Genomic DNA, 19,124 nt, shown 5'->3' on the forward strand with positions numbered 1-19,124 from the left:
CCTTGTCCTTTCACTTTTATGCTCAGTCCCTACCCTTTCACCTCTGCAATTGCCTGTGCTATGCTCCCTCCTCTTGCCCTTTCACCTCTGCAGTTAACGATGCTCTCGTCCTTGCCCTTTCACTTTTTCTCAGTTTAACAAGGACCCGTAAATGCTGCGGAGAATTGAGTATTCGTAGCTGCCTGAAGTTGTTCCCATGCATGGCACTGGGGCTGATTGAGGCAGTTCCCACAGTGTGATTGAACGATGCTAACGACTCCGAGTTGTCTCGGTGGTGTTGGGTGGGATTCCACCGGAATGCTTGTGCTCAGATGCCGGTGGTCGGTGATTGGATTCCTAGCATGCGGACGACAGTGCGTGTTCGCCAGGGCTCAGTATCTCCCTTCAGCAGCCGAGTGTGAGAGTGTCGGAGTCAACAAGAGGCTCAGGTTACAGGATGAAGCTTTTGCTTCCAGTCACTGGGATTAAAACAGCAGCTGCGCTTGGCTCCAAACTCCCTTCCTGCAGAACGACAGTCAATCTTTCATCAAGTGGGGACCAGGAAAGCAGATTGTCTAAACGTGTCTTCTTCGTAGCTTATAAGGGGTTGATTTAAATGTGGTACTTAAAGGATGGAAGTATTTTGTAGGGGAGTTGGAGAGAAACTATGACCTCTAGCAGGGGGAGACCGGGTAGGGGAGTGAAACTTAAGGTGAGAGTGGGTCATGTCAGGGACCCACATGAACGGGGTTGAAAATCTGGATATCTCCCCAAAAAGTGGATACTGGAAATTATTTGGACCGTTGATGGATAGATCTGCTTCCATGGTAGTCATTGTTATGGTGGGGTTCTTAGAAAAGGTTGTGTCTGTGGTCAGGATCTAGAGACACTGCCAAAGTCTATGCTGCTGGGAAGATTGCCTTTTTGTTTAATATCCTGCTGAGCATTTACACGATTGAGCTTAGCACAGGCTCTGCATTCATTCATTCTGTCTCCACACTCTGCTGTCGTGTGACCTCTTATGTCACTCCCAGTGGAGGCTGACCACACACACTGGAGAATTAACCCTTTACTTACGGGACAGGGTCAGCCCACCAGGAAAATGCAGCCAGTGGAGTTGATAGCAGTGGGTCTGATCAGATCGAATGGCAGTACTGGCTGGAGGGGCTGAATGGCCTCACCTTCTTCCCAGGTTACAGCTTCTTGAGCACAGATCTTCAATTCTTACACAGTGAAGGTGGCTCACGTAAGTTTAGACAACCCCAGTTGGCTAAAAGTGAATCAAAAACTGTTGTCTTCCCTGTAGGAGAAAGAAAACCTGATGAGTATCGAGAAGGTGTATTATGACAGTACTGGAGGAGCAGGCCTCCCTATTAATCCGAACACGTTTAAGGAGGTAATTATACATTTTCAATTTTTTGATCAGACGAGCAGATGCTGGAATCTGAACTGAAGTGTCATCGAGAACTCGAAATGTTTGCTTGCTTTCTCTCCATGACCCACTGCCTGACCCGCTGTGATCTCCAGCATTTGTTGCTCCTTTTAAATGTGATGCAGTGTTTTGCCCACACGTCTTGCCCAGGTTTCACAGAGTAGTCGGTGTGAGATGCCCGACATTGGGTTACAAACATTCCTGAGATCCAACTCTCGTCGCCCAAGAGCGGCAATTTCTCTTCTCAACACGGCCAACCAACCCATCTTTGTCCAGTAAAGCTCCTCATACACACTGACCCGTTTGGAAGCATACATTTGTTGGGTCAGAAGGCCAGGATTGTCCTTAACTCATCGTGGCCAAATGGACGAGCCAAACGTGCGGACTGCAGATACTGGAAACCAGAGTTTAGATCAGAGTGGTGCAGGTCAGGCAGCATCCCAGGAGCAGGAAGATCGACGTTTCGGGCAAAAGCCCTTCATCAGGAATCCTGCTGTGCTTTTCCAGCACCACTCTAATCGTGGCCAAATAGAGCCTCCCTTCCTTGCCCAGAAACAGCTAGCATTGTCTGTGAAGCATCATCCCTTGCCAATTTGAACGTTTCTCATTCCTGTTACCATGCAGGGTGCTCCCCAGTCACTCCGTTGTAACTTGGCACTCAACTGTGACTCCCATTGCCTGATTGTTCATCTCGCAGTGACTCCTGTTTGCAGCTGAACACTTGGTTGCACACCCACTGGAGTGCCAGCAGTTCTTGGAGTCGGGATCGTCCATGTTAATCTGTCTCTCGGCTTTAGTTCTTTGTTCGATTCTCACACCAGGTCCCTCGAACCTGCATTGTGAGGAATTAACATTCAAAAATAAAAAGGAGAAGATGATACCTTTTAGCTTTAGGAGGGACCAGGGGCACTTTAAACTGGAGTTAGTTCCTGTTGAAGGTAACAGGAGATTTGAATTGTCAGTCTTCCACTCTCCTGCAGTGGTTTTGAAGAGAGGGGTTGCGGGGAATTGATGAGGAAAGGGGTTTCAGGGGAAGCGGGGTAGTTGGGGATTTGTGCACTGGCGCGGTGACGGGTGCAGCATCAGGAAGTGGGGCAGAGCAGTCTAATTGCTGATCTGCTCTTGGCAATGAGTGAGAGAGAAGTGAGGTTACCCACCTGGCTGAGGGAATACTTTCCATTAGCAGGATAGGGGGGAGGAAAAGGGAGAGAAGGGGAGGACCTTGCTGACTCTCCTTAGGTAACTCGGATTTCATTCCCAGGATTAGCAGAGCTGGCTCATAGTTCTCCCATTCCACTTAGAACTGACTAGTTTTGTTGTGAAAAAATTAATGGCTGAATCCTGTGCTGCGATCTCTCATTTATTTTCTTTTATTCTTTTATGGGATTTGGGTGTCATTGCCAAGGCCAGTATTTATTGCACTTTCTAATTACCCCTTAACTCAGGAACTTCCTCAGCCATTTCAGAGGGCAGTTAAGTTTCAACCGCATTATTTTTGGTCTGCAGTCACATATATGCCGGACCAGATAAGGATGGCAGATTGCCCTCCCTAAAGGGCATGAGTGAATCTGATGGGATTTTTACAGCAATCAACAGTCATTGTCAGTGTCACCATCACTTTTAATTCCTAATTAAATTCAGAGTCCACTAGCTGTCGTGGTGGGATTTGAACCAGGGTCCATAGAGTGTGTTTCTGTTCTCTTAATGTATTTATGTCCTCCATTGTTTCAGAGCTGCAGTATGGATGTGAATCGAGCAACTGAACTTGCTGTTATCTATAGGAGTTCTTCTATTTCCATGTGGCCATCGTATTTCTCTGCCATTTGGTTATCTATAGCATCCCCCCCCATCTTGTAAACACTTGTTTCAGTGGTTATCCTGAGGTTGAAGTCTTTCAGTCAGGAACATAAGTAGGCCATTCAGTCTGATCTGGTTGTGGTTTCAGCTGCATGATCCTGATTGCCCATGATGGTTCTTGACTGCCCTCCTGTCAAAAAATGTATCGACTCACCCTTGAATAAACTGACCGACTCATCCTTCACCACTTTATGGGGAAGACAATTCCATAGACAAGCAACCCTCTTGGAAAAAAAACATAATCTTCACCTCTGCCTTAAAAGGAACACCACTTATTCTTAAACAATGTCCCCGAGATTTAATCTCCCCGATAAGAGGAAGCATCCAAGTCCTCTCAAGATCATATATGTTTCAATAAAATTATCTTTCACTGTTCTAAGCTCCATAGACTACATGGCAAATTTGTTCAATCTTTCTTCGTAAGATAAACTCTTCCTCTCAGGAACAAGTTGACTGAATCTTCTCAGAGATGCTTCTAAAGCAGAAATCTTTTTTTCAAACAAGGGGACTAAATTTGTACATAGTATCCCATAGCATGTGGTCTCACCAATGCCCTGCACAGCTCCAGGAAAAGGTCTGAGGTGTTCCCTTCTCCCTCCCATCTTCCCTTTGGGGATTACAATGGATGGCCTGATCTCCCAGTACATCTCGAGTTGTGATGCCACGATGTCTTGGAGTTGTGACAGCTTTGAAATCATATATTGAGTGCAAAAGGTTTTAATAGGAAACGTCCACCCTCCAACTGGGTGACGTGGAGGTACCTTTCCATAGAATTGCTCCTCTCTAATTCAGTTTGAACTCAGGACTAGGGACCATAAGACTGGGTCATGCTTTCCCTTTAAGAGGATAGCCTGATTGGATTTCTTTTGGGCTGGTTAAGAGTGGCTGCTTCATTGAGTGCAGTAGGTGGTGCTGGCAATGCATCAACGTGAGGCAATTGGAAGGTTATTGGGCTGCTAATTTAGACTGACATTACCATGCATCGGGCGAGGCAATGCTGTAATGGGAATGTCAGTGGGCTCATAACCCAGAGGTTAGGCTGGTTCTCTGGGGATACTGATTCAAATTCCTACATGGCAGCTGGTGGAATTTAGCCTCCGTTCACAAATTTGCAATCACAGAAGGAGTCAGAAGTGATGGTGACCGTAAAAACTAATTCCAATTCTCACAGAATCACAAAGTCTTATTGCGCAGAAGAAGGCCATTCAGCCCATCATGCCCGCACCAGCTCTCCCCCATACCCTTGCGTAATATTTTTATCCAAATAATCATCCAGTGTTCTCTTGAATGTCTCAAATGGATCTTCTTCAACCACATTCCCAGGCCGTGCATTCCAGACCCTAACCACTCACCGAGTGGACCTGTTTTTTTCCTCACGTCATCCTTGTTTTGTAGATCACTTTAAATCTATGCCCGCTGTATTCTTTTACAAGTTTCTAACAGACTTAACTGCAGCACTATGTCTACTTTAACTGCTTGCTAAAATGTGTAGAGAGCGCGATTGGGTGGGATGTAAACCTGACCAGAACACCCCTGGTCCACCCAATGCTGTGTCGTTCCCACTCGGTTAGAATTTCCCACTGCATGAATAGAGACAATTCACCTTGAGAAATACTGACTATTCCCTTGGGTGGGGGGCTGGGCGGCGGGGAGTGGCCGTTCAGACCATGGTAGAAGATTGTTGCAAGTGGGTTTTGGCAGAAGGCATGATAGCTGCAGATGCCAATGCAATGGCTGGCAAGTATGCCATCTGTTACTGCTGTTACCTACTCAACACATGCACAGTGCAAATCAGCTCTTGTGTCCTTCTGGGTCAGTATCTGTTTTACTGTCCGTCCTTGCTGTTCACTATGAAACTATGGAGCAGTTTCCTGTTCTTTACTCCAATGCTGCTGTTCACCGTCCAACTTTCCACTTTTGACCTTTCTCCCTCCACTCCTGCCTCTTTCTCCCCAGGACTATGTGACTGTGAACCAGATTAACCAGTTGTATAGCAGCTCAAAGACCGCTGTTCCCCCCGACACTGTCGCCGCGGCTTCTGAGGCAGTCACCGAAGAGCCCAGCCCCCAGCAGGTAACCATGGCAACACCACCAGGAGCTTGGTCAGCTTGATCTAGGTTTCAGCAAATGACCGACATGAATCTGTGGCTGGTGGAGAGAGGGAGAGAGAGAGAGAGAGAGAGAGAGTGGAAATGTGGCTATGACATGGTCTTAAATAATCTAACAAATGTCACTGCAATATAGGTCAGGTTCTCCGGTTTAAGTGCCCCGATATCTGCCTGAAATAATGATTTCTGTCGTTTCCCCCCCCCTCAACAAAAACCAGCCAGTGCTGTCATTTCAGAACCTGGCTCCTGATTAAACTCATTTGCCTGAAGCCAAGGTCCCATTCCCAGTCTGATATTTCTAGGTGTGGAGTGGTATTTATTAAAGGAACAGCTGCAGGCCGTTCAAAAACTGGCCACCCCAATTGTTGAGCTGGAGTTCTACTGAGTCTATTGCAGGATCAGTTTTAATTCCAGAGCGGCCCACTCCACTTCCTGCTCTCAGTCCCCGGATCTTGCTGTGGCTTGGTTTTGCTAAAGGTCCCAAACGGGAATTGGCTGTGACATGGCAGTGGGGAGAGGCTGGGCCTGATTTATTTGGATGCTACCCACATGGGTACTTGGCCTGGCTACTCTGCCATCGGGTTGGAAGCTGTTTTGGGGTCCGGGACATTTGGGCGGTGGACAGCATTTGGGATTCCCAACTCCGTCTTGCACACGTTCAGGGTGCCTCAGCACAATATGGTGGTTGGCAGGGAGCTCCCACCATCGCTGCCCTACTGATTCCAACATTCAGTATTCCTGAGGCAGAAGAGGAAACGAAATACCCCATATCTGTCTTCTCTTATGACGCTGGGCCACTCCCCCTCACTCCATTCCTGACCTCAGGGCTATTTACTGGATAGTTATTTACGGAACACAGATGGGCTTTACTAGTTTCACTCCTCCATCCCTTCCCAAACACCCAGGTTGCCTTCTCCATACGTTTGCATACGGTTTGGTGCTCGTAGACAGTGAGTGTTGAACTAACTCTGCCTTTCTCTATCCTCAGTCTTTCTAACTTGCTTCCATTGGTTTAGCTCTCAAAGCCATCGCCTCCCTGCATTGGAAGTGCCTCCCCTTCTCAGCAGTCATCCCAGCGTGAGCCGAAATCGCTGGCGGTGCATTGGTCTGACGGTGTGGTACCTTGTCTCGATGCTGTTGCTCCTCCTGCTCTTCCTCCTACACTTCCTTCTCCTCCTCCTCTTCCAGCTAAAAAACATAGCAGACGTAAACAGGTAACTTCTCTCCCTCTGCTCTCACTCTGGTAGCTGTTCGCTTGCGGTAGACTGTGTAAAACTGAAAAAAGGTTTGTGTTACAGGGGGTACTTATGGCTTCTCCAGCCTGCATCTGTCACCTGCTAATACAGTGTGATTCTCCATTCATTCTACATCCTTCCTTCGATCCTGACACACTGCCTCACTCTTCTTTCTGTCTGTCTGTCTGTCTCTATCTCTCTGTCACTCCCTTGCACTCTCCCTCTCTCACTTCTCTTTTTTGTCCCTCTCTGTCCATTCTCCCTTGCTCTCTCTCATTCTCCCTGTCTCTATGTCTCCCTCTATTCCTCAGCTTTTCCTGTTTTTTCACTCTATCTTTCTCCCTTCTCTCTTGCTCTCTCCAAATCCGACACTCTCTCCCTCCCTCTCTTGTCTTCAATCTTACTCTTCCCTCTTACATTATTTCTTACCCCTCTCATTTTATCTCCCCCTCCTCACTCCACCCCTCTGTCACTCTGCCTCTTTTCTTGCACTGTCTGCAAAACATTGATCCTCTCTTAGGGTTGACAAACTGTTGTGGTTCTGTTCGCCGAGCTGGAAGTTTTTGTTGCAAACGTTTCGTCCCCTGTCTAGGTGACATCCTCAGTGCTTGGGAGCCTCCTGCGAAGCGCTTCTGTGGTGTTTCCTCCGGCATTTATAGTGGCCTGTCCCTGCCGCTTCCGGTTGTCAGTTTCAGCTGTCCACTGTAGTGGCCCGTATATTGGGTCCAGGTCGATGTGTTTGTTGATGGAGTTTGTAGATGAGTGCCATGCTTCTAGGAATTCCCTGGCTGTTCTTTGTTTGGCTTGCCCTATAATGGTAGTGTTGTCCCAGTCGAATTCTTGTTGCTTGTCGTCTGCGTGTGTGGCTACTAAGGATAGCTGGTCGTGTCGTTTCGTGGCTAGTTGATGTTCGTGGATGCGGATCGTTAGCTGTCTTCCTGTTTGTCCTATATAGTGTTTTGTGCAGTCCTTGCATGGGATTTTGTACACTACATTAGTTTTGCTCATGCTGGGTAGCAGGTCCTTCGTTCTGGTGAGTTGTTGTCTGAGTGTGGCTGTTGGTTTGTGTGCTGTTATAACGGAATGAGGACATGCCGCAACCCAAAGGACTAGCCACACTACCATACATAAGGAGCATTTCAGAACTGACAGCCAGACTACTGCGACCACTAGGACTCATAACGGCACACAAACCAACAGCCACTCTCAGACAACAACTCACCAGAACGAAGGACCCGATACCCAGCATGAGCAAAACCAATGTAGTGTACAAAATCCCATGCAAGAACTGCACAAAACACTACATAGGACAAACAGGAAGACAGCTAACGATCCGCATCCATGAACATCAACTAGCCACGAAACGCCACGACCAGCTATCCCTAGTAGCCACACACGCAGACGACAAGCAACATGAATTCGACTGGGACAACACTACCATTATAGGGCAAGCCAGACAGAGAACAGCCAGGGAATTCCTAGAAGCATGGCACTCATCCACAAACTCCATCAACAAACACATCGACCTGGACCCAATATACCGGCCACTACAGCGGACAGCTGAAACTGACAACCGGAAGCGGCAGGGACAGGCCACTATAAATGCCGGAGGAAACACCACAGAAGCGCTTCACAGGAGGCTCCCAAGCACTGAGGATGTCACCTAGACAGGGGACGAAACGTTTGCAACAAAAACTTCCAGCTCGGCGAACAGAACCACAATAACGAGCACCCGAGCTACAAATCTTCACCCAAACTTTGACAAATCTGTTAACTTGGATTAAAATAATCTTTAGTTTTAATTGAAGGTGAATCTACTATTGACTATTAACTTCTTAAAAAGATCTTTTCAGTAAACCAGCAGTTCAGGCTGTTCAGCAAATCCAATTCTGTCTACCTCTCCTATTGAGGCCCTCAATAACATCACTTCCTGTTCTCAATAACATCAGTTCCCCCCACATCTGCCAGTTGACTGACTGGTTAAAATTCCCCATTCCGTACTGACTTGTCCAACTCAGCTACTGCTCACCTACCATCTCCCCACCCCATAAGGAGCAACTTTTCTGAAGAAGATCCATCAGCCGACGTCCTGTCAACCAAGGCACAGGGGAAAGAGCAAATGTCTCACAAGTTTCCTGTGACAGCCCCATCTGGTGAATAGCATGGTGGTCCTTGTTAAACAGTTTCATGACCAGCCAGGAGTCCTGTGTGGCCAAACTCCATGACAGGGCCCTGTACAAACTGGTGGATAAATGGAAATGATGCTTCCGTATTCCCAAAGACTGACCCCTCTCTGGACTGAAGGGATGGGGAGGCAAATCACTTTCAACTCAGCAATTGAGGAGGCAATTCTTTGTCTCTGAAGATGTGCATTCACAAAATCAATCACCTTAACACATGTCGTATTAACTGTAATCACTACATAGGAGACTGCTTCACTGGAGCCAAGCTTGGCTTCATGCCACTGCCCAAAGGGTGAAGGATACACATCAATATCCCCATGGTGGACCACTCTACGCTGACTGGTTCACTTCCTGACCCCTCACAGTCAGGACCGTGTTAGGTATGCGATTGAACTCTCACCTCTCCCTGATATTGTACAGCTGCGCCAACACCCAAAGCCGATCGCCATCTAAGGCAGACCCTTTGATTAGTCTCCCTGGAGACAAAATTCACTGAGACTGCAGTGTGTGACAACTCACCATCACCTCCCTCCCCTGCAACTTGTGAGGGATGGAGGCAGCAAGATCTCAGGAACTCACCCACAGAACCTGCAGATTTGAGGGAAGGGCACCGATGACTGTCACAAGAAACCTTATGGCCAATTCATAATGCCCCACTGTGCACTGTGGATCTCTCTGGCTGCTTGAGTACACAGAATAGTGGGAGCTCCACACCTTGGCTGCTATCCCTTCTGAACAGACATGATGTACAGAGTTTGTTCACATTCTTTCATAGATTACAAGGTTTTTAATTTTTAGGGCTCTTTTTGAGATTCTCGAGGGCTTTTGATTTCCGGGGTTCCATTTTGGTTTTCGAGGGCTCATTTTCCATTCTCAGTAACTCATTTATTAGGTGATACAGTCAGGTAGTAAGATTATCTATTGTGTCTGTGTTGATCTCTGGGCCAGTGTTTATTGCCCACTCCTAGTTGTCCTTGAGAAGGTGATGGTGAGCTGATGCAGCCTGCTGTAGGTAGACGCATGATGCCTTGATGGGCAGGATTCCAGAATTTTGACTCCGGAATGGCGACATATTTCTGAGTCAGGATAATGACTGGCTTGGGGAGGATCTTGCAGCTGGTGGTGTTCCATGTATCTGCTGCTCTTATCCTTTCAGAGTAGTGGTCATGGCTTTGGAAGGTGCGGTTTAAGGAACCTTGATGATTAGCTTGTCCAACTTACCCATGGCTCCATATAGCATTTCAAGAGGGTCAGTCATGGGCCTTTGAATCGAGCAGCAAAAAACATATTGCAAACTTTTGACATTTGCAAAAGCATCTTTAAGCAAACTTCCCCATCATTTTTGAGGCTGGAAGACAGAAGATAACTGCTATTTTTTTTAATACAGGGAAATATGTTCAGAATGAGACTGTGGCATTTTTCAATAGTACATCCATTTAATTTTTCCCTTGCCTCTGGTCATCAGTGTAACACTCTGACTATGAGTTCAACTACTTATGGATTCAAGTCCCACTCCCAGGGTTGATCAGGCAGTCAAGGGTGACATTTCAGTCCAGTTCAGAGGTGTCAAAAGGTGTCATCTTTTAAATGGAACATTCACCTGGTGTCCTGGCAAATATGTATTCCCTGAGCAGTATCTAAAATAGATTCGCTAATTGCTTGTACGTTCAGGCTTGGGTGCAGCCTGGTCCTGTATCTCTTGCATTAGAGCAGCCACACTTCAAATCTCTCAGCCTCGAGGCCCCTATCTTCATCTCATGGTTAGAAGAGGTACAGGATAAATACAAAGATTTTGTTTTGTCAAAATGAGTCCTCTACAATTGTATATTTTGACAAAGGCTTCAGATATTGCAATTTGCTTTTAACCTTGGTTTTTTTTTGGCCCTTACATTTTTTTATCCTTCCACATGTATCTGGCCATTCTGTTTTCAAACATTTTTCACCCAACCATTTTAGGAAGAAATAAACCGGCTGAGAAATAGCCAACTGTTTATCAACTGCACGTAGGGAATCCTGCTTGGGCTTCACCAAATGGTAGACTTTTTATTAAGCGTAGTGTCACCTTTAACAAGGTGTGGCCTCGGAGCTGACCCAGGAAGTGAATGTGATGCAGACAGGATATTTTGTAGGCAATGTTCTGTTTGCTGTGAGCTTGAACATATTATCTTTCATTTCAAAAGAGCTGCCGGACTCTGGAGGACAGGAGGAAACAGCAAAAAGAAGGTTTATACGTCAGTGACACTGTGCCAAGGAAAAAAATAGGCTCAACTACTGCATCTAAGTACAGTAGCTCAACTCTGGGCCACAGTTCAACCCCTAAGGTCAGTCTATGAATGGAATAACTGCTAACAAATAGGGCACTGTCCATGTGTAAGCTCAATCACATCGATAGTCTCCACCATGATCCCTTCTCTAAAGCTATGATGTTTCCTCTGGTAACATGAACCCCGAGACTGGGTTCTTACTGAGAGCAAATATCCGAAGATTTATTCATAGAATTGTATTGAGTTGCTCGATCACAGATATTGGTGTAGGATGCGAACAAGTTGGTTGACTAACTGACTCTCCTGATGGATTATGGAGCGTAACAGGAGCTATTCAAGATGGCGCTAATACCTTTATTCAGCAATATCAGTTGGCATGTTGCCACACTAATGTCATCACTTAGCTTGTCTGATTGTAGGTGCATGCAGTATCACAACATCCGCCCTTCAGGGCATTGAATGTCTCCCATGAGAAGCGTGTACTAGAGTACAGATCAGAAATAGCAAACACATATTTACACACATTATCTTTACACATTGGGATAATGTTTTGGCAGACATACGATGTGACCAGATCAAGTTCTTGCACAGTTCTCAGGATGTGGTTGCACAGTTCGCTGCTATGTGCTTATAGGAGAAAGTGAGGACTGCAGATGCTGGAGATCAGAGCTTAAAAATGTGTTGCTGGAAAAACGCAGCAGGTCAGGCAGCATCAAAGGAGCAGGAGAATCGGCATAGGCCCTTCTTCAGGAATGAGGAGGGTGTGCCAAGCAGGCTAAGATAAAAGGTAGGGAGGAGGGACTTGGGGGAGGGGCGTTGGGAATACGATAGGTGGAAGGAGGTTAAGGTGAGGGTGATAGGCCGGAGAGGGGGTGGGGGCGGAGAGGTCGGGAAGAAGACCCATTACTGCTTGCCTGTAAACCTGTAAACCGTTATGGTTTACCTGTTACGGCTCTGTCACAACTCCTTGCTGGAAGTCGAACCCCAATATTCCCAGAGTGGCCACTAACCTTCGGAATAAGAAGTCTGAGAAGCACAGTCCAGATCACAGATGATTTCTGTCAGCTTTCTTTCAATTCTTTCCAGTTCTTCATTAATGAGCTAAGGTAGTGGCTGTACCAATTCTTGGTTTTTAATTCGCTGGTTGATGATTTCAGTGACTCTGAAGGTGGTTTTCTTCTGTCAACAGAGGCTTTGCAAAGAGGGCAAACTACAGAGAAAGGTGAGGGAGAGTAGCTGGCTACCAGGGCTTTTCCTTTAGGAGAGAGAGAGAGAGAGACACGATACATACATGAGTTCTCTTCAAAGGCTGCATGTTTCTCTTGTATTGACTACACACGAGGCTGTAGCCACCTGTCCTGAGGAAGAGTCACCGGACCCAAAATGTTAACTCTGGCTTCCCTTCACAGATGCGGCCAGACCTGTTGAGCTCTTCCAGCAACTTCTGTTTTTGTTGCTGTAGCCACCTGATCAAGAACTAATCAAGTTGTTATTATTCTGATCTCACCTAAGCCAACACCAACTGGCCCTGATTGAAAAGTCAATGAAAAGAGTGTCTCTGGGCAAAATTGCCTTGTAAACAACAGGAATTGTTCTTTTGTTTGGAATTCTCCCTCACTACATCGTAGATACGACTCTCAATGTATCCCAGTCCAGTAACTCAATATTTAAACTCCGAATGTTGTCTTCCACAGTTTACTTGGTTTAAAGCACTGTTTTCCGTTGCATCTTAGAACATGATCATTGATCGAAGTAATGTCTTATGATTTGGGGCGAGCACATTTTCTGAGGGCTTTGCCATGTATCCAAGAGCTGGTATTTATTGTCATGTTGTGACCTGGGTGAAGCTGAGGTAATTGTCTTTATGCTCTGCGGTCAGGTTCTGGCATTATTCTTCCCTTTCTCTCCAATGAGGAGGAACTGGGTGCCTCTGGTTGAGTAGGAAGCGTATGAGGTGAACGTACCGATACAGACTTGTCTTCCAGACGTAAGGGTTGCAAGTGAGTGTAGGCTGTGAGGTGTAGCTCATGAACTCAACATGGCAATACTGAAGTTTTGATAAGTTACCTTACGCTTCATGAGCATTGCTTTAATTGTGTGCCACAGTATTCTCAACCAGACTGTTGGATTGTGGATAATGCAGGGAGGGGGTGATGTGCTGGACTGGCTACATTCTGGAATGGTGTGCAGACATACTGAAGACTATTGTCTGACATGATTTGCTGTGGGATGCAAACATTACTGAAGATAGCAGTTAACATGTCAACAATTGTGGTAGTGGTATTGTCCTTAGATTTCCTGCTGAAAGGAAACTTGGTAATCAGTCATCCACATATAATCTTGGTCATGGACTTGGAATAGCTCTGTAAAAATCTTGGAGCCCAGTTCAGAGGGAATTTAGTACAACATAAGTAGTTCATTACACTGCTGGGAATTTTGATGTTAATATGCCTCCCACAGTTGTATCAATTTATTTGTGAATTTGTTGATGCCAGGCCAACAGACAGATTCACTTAGTAATCTTTTGGTTTTCTCTGCTCCTATGTGACAAATGTGGAGATGGTTCAACGTATCTTGACGGAAGATTTTTGGAATCAATTTGTTTGCCCTTAAAAATACATTTCCCAATCGGCCTCCCTCTTCCTAATATGGGCCAAGAGAGACATACTGTTTTGGGAAGCTGCTTAATGTCCTTCCTGATGATAATCCATTTCAGCTCCCGTGGTTGGTTATTGTCAGATGTAACATGTTGAATTTGTGACCAGTATGGAGAGGTCACTGAGAAGGCTGCCTTTCTCTTCATAGTCAGTGACGTCCACTGATCCAATTTTTATTCTTGGCTGGGTCTGGGAGCTGACTCAGAGCGTGTAACGTTATCATCTAGGATCTCCCTTTGTGCTGGATGTCTCAGTCATTGCCTTGGATTTTGGTCAGTTGGGCAACAAAGTGTATGCCTAAGACCTTTATGTGCATTGCTGTATTCCAAACATCAATGCCAGAGTCTCCTTTTCGATACTTGAGTAGTTGGCCCGGGCCATCGTAAAGACTTTGGATCCAAATGTGATGTCCTTATTATTCAAAGGAGGGGACGGCATAGTCCAGGGATGGTAATCCAGAGCCCCGGGCTGAATCCTGAGGACAATGGGTTTGAATCCCATCTTGGCAGACGATAACATTCCAATTCAGTAAAAAAAAATCTAAAATTTCTAAACTGCTCTTCCAATGCTGACCAAGTACCTGTTGTTGTAAAGTTGAAACTTTATTGCTGGAACAGCACAGCAGGTCAGGCAGCATCCAGGGAACAGGAGATTTGACGTTTCGGGCACAGGCCCTTCTTCAGGAATGAGCAGAGAGTGTTCAGCAGGAGAAGATAAAAGGTAGGGAGGAGGGACTTGGAGGAGGGGCGTTGGAAATGTGATAGGTGGAAAGAGGTCAAGGTGAGGGTGATAGGTCGGAGTAGGATGGAGGCGGAGAGGTCAAGAAGAAGACTGCAGGTCAGGAAGGCGGTGCCGGGCTGGAAGGATCCGGCTGAGACAAGGTGGGGGGAGGGGGGATGAAGAAACTGGTGAAGTCCAAGTTCATCCCCTGTGGTTGGAGGGTTCCCAGTTGGAAGATAAGACGCTCCTCCGACCGTCGCGTTGTTGTGGTTTGGCGGTGGATGAGTCCAATGACCTGCATATCCTCGGTGGAGTGGGAGGGGGAGTTGAAATGCTGTGCTACAGGGTGGTTGGGTTGGTTCGTCCGGGTGGCCCAGAGGTGCTCTCTGAATCGCTCCGCAAGTAGGCGGCCTGTCTCCCCAATATAGAGGAGGCCACACCGGCTGCAGCGGATGCAGTAGATGATGTGGGTGGAGGTGCAGGTGAATCTGTGGCGGATATGGAAGTTTCCTTTGGGGCCTTGGAGAGAAGTGAGGGGGGAGGTGTGGGCGCAAGTGTTGCACCTCTGGGCCACCCGGACGAACCAACCCAACCAACCTGTGGCACAGCATTTCAACTCCCCCTCCCACTCCACCGAGGATATGCAGGTCATTGGACTCATCCACCGCCAAACCACAACAACCCGACGGTCGGAGGAGGAGCGTCTTATCTTCCGACTGGGAACCCTCCAACCACAGGGGATGAACTTGGACTTCACCAGTTTCTTCATCCCCCCTCCCCCCACCTTGTCTCAGCCGAATCCCTCCAGCCCGGCACCGCCTTCCTCACCTGCAGTCTTCTTCTTGACCTCTCCGCCTCCATCCTACTCCGACCTATCACCCTCACCTTGACCTCTTTCCACCTATCACATTTCCAACGCCCCTCCTCCAAGTCCCTCCTCCCTACCTTTTATCTTCTCCTGCTGAACACTCTCTGCTCATTCCTGAAGAAGGGCCTGTGCCCGAAACGTCGAATCTCCTGTTCCCTGGATGCTGCCTGACCTGCTGTGCTGTTCCAGCAATAAAGTTTCAACTTTGATCTCCAGCATCTGCAGACCTCACTTTCTCCTGTTGTTGTAAAGACCCATCTGGTTTCACTAATGCCCTTTAGTGAAGGGAATCTGCCCTCTTTTTCCAGTCTGACCTGTACATGTCGCCCGAAAATCACAGCGAGAGAATTGATTCTTAACTACCCTCTGAAATGGGCAAGACAGTTTGTTCTGCAAATGGAAACAAAGCTGCAGCATTTGATACTAAGTAAATTGAGGAAGAAATTCACTGCATCGATACCTTAATTGGATAAGCACTTGCAATTGGAAACTGCTTATTTAAGATCCCTCATAGCTATTTTTTTGTGAAAACAGCTTTTAAACTTGGCAACAATTAAGGAAGAGAACATCAAAAATGCCCCCTGTGGGCCCCGGTTTAATTTATCAGAAGGATGTGAGACATGAGCCTTGGGCATGGAGAACAGAAGGATTCAATTTAAAAGTCGTCCTACTCTTTGACCCAGACTATAAGGCTGGACAGAGTCACAAGCAATAAAGAACTCTCTGCCTGGGCTTGAAGGATAAAAGGATTTATTTAATCAAAAGCTTGACATTAAGCTGGAATGATCTTTGGTCTGCGAATCTGAAAGCAGCCTACATGAAACTGTGTGGCAAAAGAGCAGGGTGTATGTGTGTCACATCTGAGTGGCCCTACCCACTCAGAACTCCTCCAGTGAAATGAAAGAGCCAGAGGCAGACTGGTTTTCAGTCAGTGGGGCACTCAGAACATGGCTCCATTTTGTGAGGGATATAAATGGTCACAGTGAATTATTCTGCATTCCTGTTGTGAATCATTTCCCCCGTTCGTTTACAGATGTGGGGGTTGAGCTTTGTTTCTGGAAGTGGATATTAACACAGATGGACAAACTGGTGAGAGTGTGACTGAGTATAATGTATGTGTGCTGAATTACTCACAGACCAGCGCTGCCTTTGGTGCATAGGTGCAGTGAAGGGAATCTCCCAACTGGCCACTGATACCGATCAGATATAGAAACTTGAGCCCGTCATCCAACTCTCCCTGTGGTGGAGAGACACTGGCTCTCACTTGAGCTGTGCAAACAGGGAGGGGCATGATCCCCTGTGGCCCAACCTCAATTTCAGCTCCATTAGGACAACTGGCCATTTGCCACATTGCAATTTCTGGGAACTTGCTGCCTGTAAATTTCCTATTCCCAGGTAGTGACGAACCCTTCAGACTTAGGCCATCGGCTACAAAGGCTTTGGAGATTCCTGAGATAGTCAAGGTACCAATGTACATCTTTCTGCTGAGATTGGTCAATCAAAGGAAAGCTTGTTGGAATATTTTTGATAAGATGTTCATCCCATCATGAAAGAGGCAGGGTGAAATTTTATCCCTGCCTAAACTCCTTTCAGCCTGATACTGAGAACTCCCCCTTGGCTCCTGAAGTTGCTGAAGGCGTTTGGGAAACCCATAGTGAAATACTATCCCACAGTTGGTTATTTCAAATTGGCAGTCTGGGAGCTTGACTCAGTGCATGCTCCTTAGTACGGGCATATGAACAAGGAACAAGAGGAGGCCCCATAGCACATTGAGCCTGTTCCACCAGCCAATCAGACCTCGGCTGAACTGATTTTAACCTCAACTCTACATTCTCCCATACCCCCTGATAATGAGGGAGGCAACAACCTAGTGGTATCGTCGCCGGACAGAGACCCAAGCAATGTTTGAGGGACCCGGTTCAAATCCCGCCATGGCAGATGGTAGAATTTACATTCAAAGAATGTCTGGAATTAACGATGACCATGAATCCATTGTTGATTGTTGGAAAACCCCATCTGATTCACTAATATCAGTTAGGGAAGGAAACGGCCATCCTTACCTGGTCTGGCCTACGTGTCACACCAGAACCATAGCAATGTGGTTGACTCTTAATTGTTGTCTGGGGATGGGCAGAGACGCCGTCATCCCATAAGTGAATTAAAAATTAAAAACAATGTTTCATCCCCTTGGTAAACAAGAATTTAATTAGTTCTGCCTTAAAAACATTGGCATCTGTTTGAGGAAGGGGAATTTTAAAGAGTAAACCTTATGAGAGAATGTTATTTCCTCGTCTCTTCTGAGAGGGATCTTCCCTTATCTTTAAACTATGGCCCCCCCCCCCAGTTTAAGATTCTCACACACGATGAAATATCCTTTCAACATCCACCAAGTCAAGTCCCCTCAGGATCTTTTATATTTCAATTTAGTCACCTTTGACTCTTCTAAACTCCAGAGGATACAGGCCTAGTCTGTCTGGCCGTACCTCAAAAGACAATCTGCTCATTCCAGGTCCAGTAAACCTTCTCTGAACTGCTTCCAATGCATTAGCATTGTGACCAGCACACATTATAGTATAACTCCAGACTGCCCATTTGGCATTGCCTGAGTGATTACTGCAGTAATATAAATTTCAAACGTGTTGTCATTTTTCAGTTTCCAAGAGAGGCTTTTTTCAGAGGGGAGCATGCAATGTGAAGTCCAGTGGCCGCACAGTTCGTTCTGCCACTCGGAATCCAACATATCTTAGCTGACTTTATTCAAAACCATGCCGAGAAATGCTAATCTAGTTTCTGACTTCACTTAAGTTAATAAAGGGGCTGCAGTGATCCTTGAACAGATTGCATTTGAGTGCACCTTTTTGGAGAAGTCAGTCACTTGGGTGAAAAGTTGCACCTTTTCTATCTGTCCTGCAGTCACACTCACCGCTGAGTCAGAGTAACAGCTGCAGCAGTATTCTACCTCACAACCTGACAACGGCTGCCAAGGATTTGGATATAAGGAGGCTACAAGGGCACAGAGGTAGGTACTATCTATTAGCTTTCCATTCAATGTAACATGGAACATATCTCAATGATCGTAGCTTAATGTGAGAATTTACTAGTTTCTGTGCAGTTGTGATATTATTATGCGTCTAACTGCATTGTCTAACAGGACTAGAACCAGAGTGGTGTGCACGATTACTGGTCATTATGCTGCATATGCTATTACTGGTCAGTGTACAGTGTGTGATATTATTGGTCACTGTGCGGCTTGTGATATTGCTGGTTATTGTGTGGCGTTTGATTAGATTAGATTAGATTAGATTCCCTACACTGTGGAAGCAGGCCCTTCGGCCAAACCTGTTCACACTGTCCCTCCGAAGAGTAACCCGCCCAGACCCATTTCCCTCCGTCTAATGCACCTAACACTAGAGTCAATTTAGCATGGCCAATTCACCTGACCTGGTTATCTTTGTGGGAGGAAACAAGAGGACCCGTAGGAAGCCCATGCAGACACAGGGAGAATATGCAAACTCCACACAGTCGCCTGAGGCTGGAATTGAACCTGGAACCCTGATGCTGTGAGGCAGCAGTGCTAACCACTGTGCCACCGTGATATTACTGGTCATTGTGCGGCAAGTGATATTGGTCACTGTGCAGAGTGTGATATTGTTCACTGTGCAGAGTGTGATATTGGTCACTGTGATGTGTGTGATATTGGTCACTGTGCAGTGTGTGATATTGGTCACTGTGCAGCGTGTGATATTGGTCACTGTGCAGCGTGTGATATTGGTCACTGTGCAGCGTGTGATATTGGTCACTGTGCAGTGTGTGATATTGGT

At 46.5% G+C, this 19,124-nt stretch overlaps 1 protein-coding gene across 20 annotated transcripts in view; it reads left to right on the plus strand.

The window, feature by feature from the left end:
- Window positions 1–19,124, plus strand: part of LOC122555472 (pleckstrin homology-like domain family B member 2) — a 242,555-nt gene that overhangs the window by 146,398 nt on the left and 77,033 nt on the right. For 14 of the 20 annotated variants that reach the window (XM_087993097.1, XM_087993113.1, XM_087993101.1 and 11 more), the window contains 5 exons: window positions 1,286–1,375; window positions 5,225–5,341; window positions 6,393–6,590; window positions 10,975–11,115; window positions 18,217–18,322. In XM_087993097.1, coding sequence (XP_087849223.1) covers window positions 1,286–1,375; window positions 5,225–5,341; window positions 6,393–6,590; window positions 10,975–11,115; window positions 18,217–18,322 — 652 coding nt within the window. The remainder of the gene's footprint in view (window positions 1–1,285; window positions 1,376–5,224; window positions 5,342–6,392; window positions 6,591–10,974; window positions 11,116–18,216; window positions 18,323–19,124) is intronic. The other 6 variants (XM_087993109.1, XM_087993108.1, XM_087993111.1 and 3 more) reach the window with 4 other exon arrangements.

The sequence above is a fragment of the Chiloscyllium plagiosum genome, unplaced genomic scaffold (genome assembly GCF_037043375.1).
Source record: "Chiloscyllium plagiosum isolate Xiang-an unplaced genomic scaffold, Cpla_swu_hap1 HiC_scaffold_12, whole genome shotgun sequence".
Classification (NCBI taxonomy): Eukaryota; Metazoa; Chordata; class Chondrichthyes; order Orectolobiformes; family Hemiscylliidae; genus Chiloscyllium; species Chiloscyllium plagiosum.